The sequence below is a fragment of the Diprion similis genome, chromosome 8, assembly GCF_021155765.1.
Source record: "Diprion similis isolate iyDipSimi1 chromosome 8, iyDipSimi1.1, whole genome shotgun sequence".
NCBI classification, from domain to species: domain Eukaryota; kingdom Metazoa; phylum Arthropoda; class Insecta; order Hymenoptera; family Diprionidae; genus Diprion; species Diprion similis.
In genome coordinates this window covers 12,476,202-12,488,024 of record NC_060112.1, presented here as the reverse complement: position 1 = coordinate 12,488,024, position 11,823 = coordinate 12,476,202, and the positions used below count along the sequence as shown (strand labels likewise).

Below are 11,823 nucleotides of genomic sequence, written 5' to 3'. Positions count from 1 at the left end.
AAGTTAAATCCTCTGAAATGTTGCTAATGATAGGATTGACCCGTATGAAGATCACTTACGTATGTGCAAGTATTTGGTCATATAACTGACGATCTGAAATATTTTATAGATTTTGTCACTGATTTTTGATAGTATCTTTCTTCAAATCAATAGAAATTAAATGACAACTACCAAAGGTTCAAAGATGCTGACCGATGTTGGTCATTATTTGCTTACATGAAGAGAATAAATTATTCATATTCTTGCAGTACTTCTCTTCTTTCACGTAAAACTTAGTTGCAAATTGCTCAGACTCTACAACCAAATACCTATGTACATTCTTAAACGTGGGGAAATCAAAGTACACGTATCAATTGGCTGAGTACATAAATACATCATTTAATTGTCGTATATTCACTTTTTAAACATAGTTCTAAGATTTCAGTACTTCAATGAAAATTTACAATGATATCATGAGTAAAAAAAAATTATTCGTCATTTGTAACGGACAAGACATAACTAGATTTAATATTACCTCGATTTTGAAATCGCACAACATTTAGTAAATTTGAAAAAGAAACCAAAATGAACTTTCTGGATCAGACACACATTTGCATCGTCAAAATTATAATTAACTGGCTACATATTTCATCAAATAAATATTATAGTTTTTACCGGTGTTGATGCATGTCTTTCAGATTTTTATTGCAAACTTGTAATTCATGGTATGATAGACAAACATTGAAAATGTTTGATTATACTGCATCGTACTTACAATAATCATACATTTTTTCCTGTCGGTTATCAGCTCATGAGTAAAAGTTCAATAATTTGCGTTTATTTTGATTACTTTCAAATTCATTGATAGTTATGGATGATTTTAGCAGTACAAAACTTTGTCAGCAGTTTTTTTACATGGTCCGTAACTTTTTCAGGATTGAAAGAGAAGGACATTTTGTAGATCATATTTAGTAGTTCACAGTGTATCAAGAAAATTAATTACATTAATTATGTAACTGCTTATACATAGTAGAAGGGTGAACAGCCCAAAACGAGATACGAAAACAGAAAAAGATACCAGTTCTAAACCTTCGTAGGCTGCTCCTAGTGACATCGCAGTATATCCATTGCAAGTTAGTGCATTTAAAAAATGCGATGTATTTTTCCTGTAACAGAAATAGAATGATGGTAATATCCACACCATTACTTTGATTTACGAAGACACGAACAAGTAGTAAATTCTATCACAAGTAATTTAATGTAAAACCATTTTCGGACATTTCATGAAAGTTCTGAAATTGTTAGCAAAAATAGTTGACCGTAAAAACTTGATAAAATCAAACACGTACCTCATGGTTTCCATGCAACCATACTCATTTTGTTATTCAACTCTTGTAAAATGAGGGAACAAGTGAGCTGCTTATCAGGTGAAAGTGCACTGACACCTTCTGGTTCGTCGTCATCATCTCCTGCTCCGCTGCTTCCGCCTCCTTTACCCTTCCCTTTACCCCGTTTCTTTTTTTTTTTATTGAGCTGCCTGCAGTCTATGTCGGTTCCCAATTCTGCGGCACGCTTAATCTGGTGTTTGAAAAATACACACAAATATACAAAGACCATTTCGTCAAATCACCTTTAGGTACGATAAGAAGAAAAGGAATTCGCTGCAATGAAAATATTAAAAGTACATTGTAATCCTCAGGTAAATAAAATGACGCTAAATTTTGGATAAAATGATATTCAGACTAAAGTTGGAATGTATGCAATTTCTTTGTTTCGATATATTCTAATTGAATTTCGAGTGACTTATCTATTAAACATTTTGTTATTTTTACACAAAAGTACAGAATAGAGAAAGTCAAATACCTTAGCACTTTTCCTTGTTTGCTTATCGTATTCCAAAGCATCGTAGTAATTAGGTTTCTCACGCTTAACACGATTTGTTCGTCTAGTTTTCATTACCCCTCCTTCAGGGCTCGGTGGACTCTTAATCGAGTTTCGACGTGCATTGAAAAACGAATGGCCACAAGGACAGGCCTTGCAGGCCACAGGGACCTAAAAAATTAAAAAATAACGAGTGAATAATGATCATGGTGTTTGAAGTAACAAAAATTCATTTTCCTTTTTTTAGCAGGTATGAAAGTATGTTTAACAGTTATCGTTAAACAATCTAGGACAATAGTTTTAGTTTTTCAATTAAAGTATACAAAGATTATAAAGCTTCCTATAATTTATATAACTAGAATTTATTGTTCTGGAAACGAATTGCAAAAGTGCTCTAGCAATTTAACTACTACGGTTAAAATTTTCATATATTCCTGCGTACAAATTAGATAAAAAAAATCTGATCCTTTCAAATGAAATATATATATTCGTAATATTAAGTAAAATTTTATATCAAGGTAGTTATATTGAAGTAGTACTACGATAATTAGTTATCTTTAATATTCGAAATTATGTTCTGCAATTGGCTTTTGAAATTAAATGGAAGGAAAATTTTACTACTCATAATGTATATTGGATACGGTGAGTCCAGTAAGCATAGAAGGTAAGATTTGACAAGATTTTAGATCTGTAGAGGCATTGCGTTGAATGAAAATTACAATCGAATAACAATGTCGACATTACGTACTTGATGATATTTTGGAAGAATAGTAATATAGAAAGAAAATGAGAGCAATAGCAAAGGATAAGGCTTTCCAATACCTTCATTGTTATTGAATTGTGTGGAGATTGAGAGTTAATCATGTATTCGTGAATAGATTTGGGATAGGAAATTGAATGGAACTAACACATTCAAAATAGTGTGAAAAACCATTGCGTGAGTGCCTTGTGAATTGTTGAATGAAAAAGCTTATTTTGAAAAGTGAACAATGGACAGTAGAGGTTATGAATGTAAACAAAGGCAATACGAGTAGAGTTGAAAATTTACCTGAAATTCACATTTCGGACAACCTTTGCTTATTGTTTTAGTTTTGGCCATTCTTTAATTTTTCGTTTGAATTCACTAAAAATATCAGTTCATATTTTACATTAAATTCACAATCGCAAGAAAATACTTATGCACATCAATCGAATATACATAAATATAGACCGAGTATGTAGCGAATACTGCATATTTCAAGAATACCGAGTTAATTGAAAAACTACTGCAGTCAGTTAGTGCTCTGAAGTGTTGGTTGCGAAATGTAAGGGACAGATATTATCTACAAAAAGTTGTTCGGAAAAATACCACAAACGAATAAATGAATAATCGTAAACTCACCGGGCCTGCGAGGCGCCGCAAAGTCCAGCCGCAAGTGCTTCGAATTTAAGTGTTAATCCGTATTTTATACTTCGGACCTGAGTTGGACCCGTTTACCCAGTGACCACACTAAGAGATTTCTTTACCGACTGAAATTACCCTCATACTTCGTGCTCTTATTACGACTTTTTAAGGATTTGCAAACGGAAAGATGAAACATGGTCAAAATTTTTGACGAATTCGAAATCTTAAAAAAACAAAATTCGTCGTGTTAGGTAGTATCCAATATTTGCTTTATTAATCGAGTGTTTCGCATTTTTACGTCGATTACCGACGGTTCAAATCTCCTCAATGATTATCATGTTGAACACTCGTAGCGCTCTTTTCGTTGAACAAGAATAACTGCGAGATAAGAGCGGCTGCAAGTTTTTTTTATTATATAAATACAATCTGAAAGATCACCTGCAAAAGTCAACATAATGCTGCTCGCTTATGGTGAAATTCAATGAGGAAACTTTATTAGCTGTTGCAACGTTTAGTACGGTTTAGTGGTCTAGTTACTTAAAAAAAATGAACATAACCTCGCATGTACAACGCGTGAAATTTTTGTACAAAACTATCCTGAAACTTCACCGTGGCTTACCGTTGGAAATTCAACCTCTTGGCAATGATTACGTTCGTGATGAATTTAGGAGGCATAAAAATTGCAACCCTGCAGAGGCTCAAGTTTTCATGACAGAATGGGCTGCAAGTATCCTCAATGCAATATTTCTGCCTGTGTCTGATCACTCGATTTAAAACTATACCGATATTTATACCTTTGCAACTGAATAAAGAAATTATGTTTTTCAGGATTATGCTACAAAACTTGCCGAACAACTGGGACTTAGAGGACCACAGCAAGCCAAAAAATTAGGCATAGATTTGGACCAGGAGGCCATTGAGAAAATGAGAGATGAGCAAATACAGCAACTCTATGAATTGATGATGACGGCAACTGGGAAACATGATGAAAAGAGTGAAGATACTTAATCTTAGGTGCACTGGGTTGTTACCCTCTGTAAGTGTAGTATGTACAAAGTGGCTAGTGATCCTGGATATTTTCGAGTTCCAGAAAATGTGGCCTGACTTTATAAAATATTAAAGGAATATTATATATATATTTTAGAATTTTTCGGGAATCACAAATTCTGGAACTATATGCATTTTCTTACCGATATGTATTCATTCATTTAGCATTCGCACGCTTCAAAATTGGTTAATTCAAGGAAATTGAGAACAAGCTACATAAGACTAATAACCTTGCTTCAAATGTAGTTTTATTTCTGTTAAATTATTGACCTATTTCTACCGAATATTGAAATATTTAGAAAAGCACTCGATTAATTTCCAGATATTCTTGTGAACATCCTAACTTTCAATATGTTTAAGGTATTCCATTTCATAATGCGTCACAGTGATAAAATGTCCTTAGTTGTAAATTAATTCATTGTGAAATAGTAAAAGTAATCATTACTCAGTCAACTTCAGTAGATATAAAATTAACGCTATATGGTTATGGTTATTTTGAATGCATCAACAATCGTAACAAACTCATGCACAAACCATTTAATTGCATGTAGAACTTCACGCGACATCTTATGAAATTTCATCGATTACAGCAATTTCCATGTTACATTGGACTATTTAAGAAATTATGTGATTCTTTATGTTCCTGTCAAGTTAAATACTGTATTATCAAGTCATACATCATGCCGACATATTTCATCTCACGATCAGATTACTGACCATTATCTATTATTTATATGCTGTGAACACACAAATCAATGTAGCTTCACCCACAAAAGTACCTGTTGTTCATTGGTGAGTCAAACCGGAGAATTTGAACTTGGTTGTTGTTTAATAAAAAATGTCAAATGTGTAAAAAGAAAATGTCAATGTGTTCAAATAGTACAAGGCCGGGAGAAACTTGTATCAATCTTTCTCTCGAATGATAGATCAGACATAAAAAATATTCATTACCTCCATGTTTGACCGTCATTATAATTTATTTTTAAAAAGATTATATAAAACGAGTGATAGGCATTTTAAAGCTGTTTCAAATATATATCAACATTGTAACCAAGAATTATGAGTAATATGTTTCCATTTGAAAGTTCGATCATAAATACGGTTTAGAATACTCGCTAACATGATGTCACCGTATTATTATCTATAAATTATCTGCGTTTCATTCATGAATTTTGTAATAAAGATCACTGATGAGTAGATTTATACAATTCCACCTTGCGCTCGGACAAAAATGGAAAATAACATCACAACTACTTGACTTGGAAATATTTCACTACAGTGACAAGTATGGAAGCACGACGTAATCCATGAGTCTTAACTCATGTCAGTCGCATAGAACTGTAGAAGATTAACCAAAATATCACTTCAACTTTTACTGAGGTCTAATACTTGAAAATTTGAACCACAAAATCGAATGCTGAGGACTGTTATTCCCAAAATGAGAAAATGCGTGAATTTAGAACCTTTTTCCGTAAAGTACCTTATGTTTTGCCTCTAACGCTTTATTATAATTTCTTTATATACGTAAAGCATCGATAGATTAATAAAGAAAATTGTCTGGTTAATGCGTTGAAAAAAAAGTATAACTCGTAACTGGTTTTTTTATTCAATAGGCTGCTTGACCGATTTTCAAAATTGACCGCATTCTTGGACCGTGGACTTGATGCTCCGGAATTCTAGAAACGCGATGCTTACAGCAACAGCGGTGTAAATTTCGACGAATATTACTATTCAACAAGACTGTAGTATTTCCCTTGATCCGCCATGAACCCCCTAACGTGAGTTTGGTTCATTTAATTCTGCATCAACTAATTTTACATTAACTATCATTCGTTTTACACGTTCGATGTAAAGCTAAGTACTTATTTAGTATCAAAAATAACCTAACCTAATGTATTATAACCTAACCTAATAGTAAACAACAACATCAAGTTTGAGACTCAGTAATCTTTGAATATGAGAATGTCCAAAGTCTATTGCGACTATTTCAATGCATTACAGTGTGATTAATTTTTTAGGAATGTAAAAAATATAACCAAGTTAGGTGAGCAAGAACTAGTACGCAACAGTAAATCTTCGTGGCATGACAAGTACAAGGACAGTGCTTGGATATTCGTTGGAGGCTTACCGTATGATTTAACTGAGGGAGATGTTATTACAGTATTTTCCCAGTAAGTTCAATATTTATACATTAGGATCATCCAAGATCTAATGGCAGTATAAATCTTCAAACGAGAATAAAGACGCTTGCTTTTGTCGACAGGTACGGTGAAATCGTAAACATCAATCTCGTCAGGGACAAGGACACTGGCAAACCGAAAGGGTTTGGCTTTATTTGTTACGAGGATCAAAGAAGCACTATACTCGCTGTAGATAACTTCAATGGAACAAAGGTGTACACTTCGCTGCTTTGCTAGTTCATTCATTTCAGAAGCTTTCAGAAAGACTAATATGCTGCTATTTTCAGGTCCTGGGTCGAATTTTGAGAGTAGATCACGTGGAGAAGTACAAAGTGCCGAAAGAGTCGAAAAATACTGATGAACATACAAAAAAACTGCAGAATCAAGGCTGTGCACCAGTACGAAAATGATAATAGTTTTAAATGAATAAATACACAGCTCTTTGAATTCAAATCGATGTTGCGTAGACAACTGATCGATTGCAAGCAGGAAAAAGAGATGGCTCATAAGAAAATGGCTTGCTGAATATGTACAACACTTACAATTTTTAGAAATTAAAAGAAAGTACTTTGATCGTTTTTGACGAAGATGTTTGTTTGTGTGTGTGATTGATTAAGATACTTGTAGCTTATTTACTATCCAGAAAGGGTGAATAATCGTATTTTGTATAATGCTGAACACTGAAGAAAATCTTGCATAATATATTTGATTTATTAACATCTACTACCGGTAGTTAAATGTAAATAATAGTTTTAACAAGAATCGTCTTACGGCTCATGTATTATGTTTCTTATAATTTGATTAGAGAAGTTTAGTATTTTTCAATGTAGTCGTTTGAGCACGTCTGATAATTACCAAAAATATCCTATTTGTTACAGTTGGTGTAGAAAAATTATTGTAATATATTTAAAAATGGATGGATGTCGGGGTATTATTCCTGAGATATTTCAGACTACGTTCATTACCGTGATTATACCGTATTGTTTCGAATATACGCCAAGGTTTTTCGTCGTTGACAGTACCCGCTAAAATAGTAGTCTTGTACGCGGACTCGTCTTATGTGCGGGTAATTAAGAAAAATACCCTGAAATACTGTTTTAGAATTTCGGATCGTCTTATACTTGGAATAATACGGTACTTGCTCCACAAACACTCAAATTTTTGTCCTAATTAAAACAGAATTTCAACCAATTTACAGTCGTAAATCACACATTCCTGTAAGTCGAGTATCAAAAACGTGCACAGGATTTCACTCGTAACATCGCACAGTTCAAAAATTAATATTTAATTTCCTCGTACGACTCAAAAGTTAAGCATAGACACTAAATAATAATCTGATTTTTTCTGTTATAAAATTTAAACGATCAAACATAAATGTGATAGGTACAGTAAAAAATATTCTAACAATATTCATTAGTCGTTACGATATCTGTGTTAGGTCTCTAATTCATATTGTAGTTTCATTTTTTGTATAAGGATTATCAAGATGATCCGAATTCATTCATCCACTTCTCATATTTCTCAAGATCCTCTTGCGACACACTTTTGTTGCACTTCTCAACAGCTTCTTCAAAATCTAACACAGATACGGGCAGGTCGAGCTCTTCTTTTGGTAATTGCCTAATTTGATCTGCCCTTAGACCAGCGATTTTTCTGCGCATTGACATCATAGACGCATCTCTGAGCCCAAATATAAAAAACCATTAGTCGCGCTATACGCTTACAGACTGTTACAGGTGTTATAACTTTTAATCCCAAGCTCGATGATAGATGGCAAGTTGAAAAATTACTTTACCTGCAAACGTTGGTTATATCTGCACCTGAATAACCCTCAAGTTTTTTGGCAATGTCAGTCAAATTTACTTCTGGGTCTATTTTGACCTCGCGAAGATTTATCTTCAGCAAGGCTTCTCTACCTTCATCTGCAAGTAAGAGTAAAAATAGTTAATTCGTACACATTAATAAATGATTTTTTAAACTCGATTTCTTTTCTTAGATCTTACTGTTAGGGAGAGGTATGTAAATGCGTTTCTCTAATCGTCGTCTTAACGCTTCATCTATATCCCAAGGAAAGTTTGTAGCGGCAAGTACCATCACAACTTTGCTCGGATCTTCGCTGAAAATAGCACATTATGTAAATTTCTTATTCTCAGAGGTCACAATCATAGTTTCTGTCTATTGTAAATTATACCAAATAAATACCTGTTCGAATTGACTCCGTCCATTTGTACGAGGAGTTCTGACTTTACTCGACGAGATGCTTCGTGTTCCGATTCCGAGCCCCTTCTTGAGCACAGTGAGTCTATCTCGTCAATGAATATGGTACTAGGAGCGTAAAATCTGGCCTGTTTTAAAGCAGTTTTCAATTTACAGTTGTTTTTATGAAATGACGTGATTTTTTTGGATTTATCTTGTGTTACAGTTTTCCTAACTATAGTAGTATTACACTCTTACCATTTCAAAAAGTAAGCGTACTAATTTCTCTGATTCTCCTCTGTATTTTGATGTTAACGTTGAAGAAGAGACATTGAAAAATGTTGTTCCACATTCTGTGGCCACAGCCTTTGCAAGCATTGTTTTTCCCGTACCAGGAGGGCCAACCATTAGCACACCTTTCCAAGGCCTTCGTATTCCCTATAAAAGTGTATGTCGATTTCTGATAAGTTCATATTATTCATACTACTTTTGCCTCTATAATAATTTCAGGTACTGATAGTTACTTTTTCTGTTTCACAGTATGTGATGAATATTCATTGTAGAGATACATACTTTAAAGAAATCTGGCATCCACATCGGCAAGACAACAGCTTCTTCCAGCAATCGCTTTGCCTCATAAAGATCTGCTATATCGTCCCAGTGAATGTTTGGATTTTTTTGTACAATATCTCGTTCTAAATAAAAGTTTTCAGATAAACATGTTGAACATTGAATGATAAGGTTGAAAAAGCAAATTATCATACAACTTTTACTACTCTCTACTCTGTGCTTACCGAGCATGTCTACAAGATCTCTGTCATTTCCAGCTGGCTCAAATTTGCGGTCTTCTACTTCGACTTCCTTTTTTTCAGAATCACTTTTATCCTAAAAAATTGAGGACGAAGAGTATTCAAACAATTACTTAGAATTTCAAATGCTCAAACGCCTAAGTGCAATGCAGAATAAATGTGATAAAACGTTTTTTACTTTGTTAGGTCAACACAAGTTTTTCACCTTAACAGAGTCATCTTTTTTGGTGGGTCTTTTATCGTCTTTTTTCATATTAGTTTTGCTTTCTTGTTTTTTCCCAGGTGGAATCGAGGATTTACGAACGTTAGAACGAATTGATTGTTTTTGATTTTTTTGTGGTCGAGCATTTCTGAAACGATAAAAGCGGTCAGCCTTTTATAACATTACAAAATTATCAAATAGCATAATAAACTTACTTTTGTTCTGCAGGAGTTAAAGGAGGCCAGACATCAGGATCTCTTGGTGGTGCAGGTGGCCACATACTAGGTTCACGAAGCTCACCGAAAGTCCACGAAGTTGGATCTCGCGTTGGCTCTTCGAAAGTCGATAAACAAGATGATCCTACAATAAATTCACGAAATATGCGTAAGTAAGGCCTATTATATTTGATTAAAAATGTTCCATAATAATTACAAGTTTTAAAACTCAAAACTGCATGCTTATCTAATCGAACCCTATGTATCAAAAAGATTCATTCTTCCAGAAATATTCTTAGTAAACGCACAAGTGTCATACTTAAAATTGAAACAGTATTGTGCTAACTTCAGAATCTTGTTTTTTATTTCCAAGTACGTGCTGAATTTTTTTTTTTTTAATTAAAATAGCATTTTAAAACTTATCAACTCTCTTGTAAGCCTAGAATTTGCAAGTTCTTACAACAATTAGACATCAAAATGGAATCAAAGTAATTTGAATGAAAGAAATCATACCTCCGACTAATCTTTCTCCGTGAGTATCAATTTTGAAAAGCTGTAGAGTATTTGAAGTTGCTTTAACTTTTTCAAACTCTTGAGCGATTTGATGCTGCACAACTTGCCATTTTCCTTTGCGAGTAGCGTCACCTATTGTGGTGAGAAGTCTATGTATTTGCTGAATAACACTTTGATAATACACGCCAGATGTGTCATAATTTCCCATCAAAGCCATTTCTCTGGCTAGTTTTGTGTTCTCGCATATCTCACTTATGGAGACTGACATTATTGCAGCCTATTCAAGATTCTGAAAATTGTTAAATGGCAAAAGAATGAGGTTGATCTTGAACAAAAATATCACTTTTTTCAAATTTAGCTTTTCTGTGTAGACGAATGAATTTAAATAGTCTACATTTACTCCATACCTAAATATGATCGTCACTAGTGATCAAATTCTATTGAATCTTGCAAATGAAAAATAAAATACTATTAAAGTGACTAGAATACCTACACCTAAATCATGTATGTTTTAGCTTTTAGAGTTAAAATGAATCTTAGTAGATTTCAGGAAAAAAGGAGTAATTCATTTAGATGGATGAGGAAAATGACTTCCTACTATCTCTGAGATGTGATTTCGAATATTCTCAGTAAGTCTATGCATTAAACACAATTTATCCGTACTACAAATTCATTGCTTGTGTATAGGCAATTTTAAGCTGATAAGCAATAGCCAAATTGATTGCTAACAAGGGAAACGATCTTGTTTAACTCGAGTAAAGTGTAGCTACGATGACAGTGTTTTATATATTGGCTAATCATATTACCCAAAATAAATAAGCTTCTGCAGCTACTCAAAGATTTCCTATTACTTAGTCGAATTGAATCCATCTTATGAAAAGATAGGTCAGTATCGAATAATCAGTGTGAGGTTAGGCTGGAGAAATTATTTATTTACCTAAGTGGAAAAATTCTGTGATAACTCAGGACGGTTTTTTCCGATCAGATATTGACCAAGTGCTTTTTTTATCACGCTAAGACCGGGTTACAGTCGTAGTGATAAACGCAATATTAGCTCCCACGGTTGGGTCGAGTGACGTGACGTCATTTTTTTCTTGTTTCGACGGTTTCGACCATTTAAAGATACGAAGATGGCCGCCGGCACTTCAGTCTCATTTCTCTTCACTAGAGGTCTACTTTGCAAGTGTCGGTTGCTGCGAGTGGGAGATGGATTTTTAGGTTATTGCAATCTCTCGATTTCCTCTCTCTTCCCACGCGTTGTTCACGTGCTAATTGATGTGTACTTTAACTGCGATTTCGTGGGATTCTATTCGACGGAGAACTGGCTGAAGTAACCGGCGGATGATTTTGTGCGAAAAATTGAAGTTCAAGCTATCGGGGTTTGAGGTTAGGTCTGTGGTTGTAAGTTACCTTTTTC

The 11,823-nt window shown here is 34.0% G+C and overlaps 4 protein-coding genes across 6 annotated transcripts; 2 read left to right on the top strand and 2 right to left on the bottom strand.

Annotated features, from left to right (window-relative positions):
* Positions 1-149: 149 nt before the first annotated feature.
* On the bottom strand, positions 150-3,061 carry LOC124408885 (UPF0547 protein C16orf87-like). The gene is made up of 4 exons (XM_046886158.1): positions 2,909-3,061; positions 1,843-2,031; positions 1,329-1,557; positions 150-1,145 (listed from the first exon to the last, which is right to left on the bottom strand). The coding sequence occupies exons 1-3, from the start codon at positions 2,957-2,959 to the stop codon at positions 1,330-1,332; spliced, it is 468 nt and encodes a 155-aa protein (XP_046742114.1). The 5' UTR covers positions 2,960-3,061; the 3' UTR covers positions 150-1,145; position 1,329.
* Positions 3,062-3,724: 663 nt separating this feature from the next.
* Positions 3,725-6,444, top strand: LOC124408882 (succinate dehydrogenase assembly factor 3, mitochondrial). Of its 3 annotated transcripts, none has more exons than XM_046886152.1 (3): positions 3,725-3,967; positions 4,073-4,280; positions 6,310-6,444. In XM_046886152.1, exons 1-2 carry the CDS (start codon positions 3,791-3,793, stop codon positions 4,250-4,252), a joined length of 357 nt encoding a protein of 118 aa, XP_046742108.1. In that variant the 5' UTR covers positions 3,725-3,790; the 3' UTR covers positions 4,253-4,280; positions 6,310-6,444. The 3 variants fall into 3 exon arrangements, with proteins under 3 accessions (XP_046742108.1, XP_046742110.1, XP_046742107.1); XM_046886154.1 differs by lacking the exon at positions 6,310-6,444 and adding an exon at positions 5,905-6,013; XM_046886151.1 differs by lacking the exon at positions 6,310-6,444 and having other exon boundaries at positions 4,073-4,286.
* On the top strand, positions 5,931-6,968 carry LOC124408881 (RNA-binding motif protein, X-linked 2). The gene is made up of 4 exons (XM_046886150.1): positions 5,931-6,069; positions 6,310-6,462; positions 6,555-6,684; positions 6,759-6,968. The coding sequence occupies exons 1-4, from the start codon at positions 6,056-6,058 to the stop codon at positions 6,879-6,881; spliced, it is 420 nt and encodes a 139-aa protein (XP_046742106.1). The 5' UTR covers positions 5,931-6,055; the 3' UTR covers positions 6,882-6,968.
* A 326-nt stretch (positions 6,969-7,294) lies between these two features.
* Positions 7,295-11,594, bottom strand: LOC124408877 (katanin p60 ATPase-containing subunit A-like 1). The gene is made up of 11 exons (XM_046886146.1): positions 11,344-11,594; positions 10,407-10,695; positions 9,894-10,038; positions 9,682-9,826; positions 9,462-9,552; positions 9,241-9,362; positions 8,926-9,105; positions 8,674-8,816; positions 8,475-8,587; positions 8,267-8,393; positions 7,295-8,151 (listed from the first exon to the last, which is right to left on the bottom strand). Exons 2-11 carry the CDS (start codon positions 10,672-10,674, stop codon positions 7,953-7,955), a joined length of 1,533 nt encoding a protein of 510 aa, XP_046742102.1. The 5' UTR covers positions 10,675-10,695; positions 11,344-11,594; the 3' UTR covers positions 7,295-7,952.
* Positions 11,595-11,823: the final 229 nt, after the last annotated feature.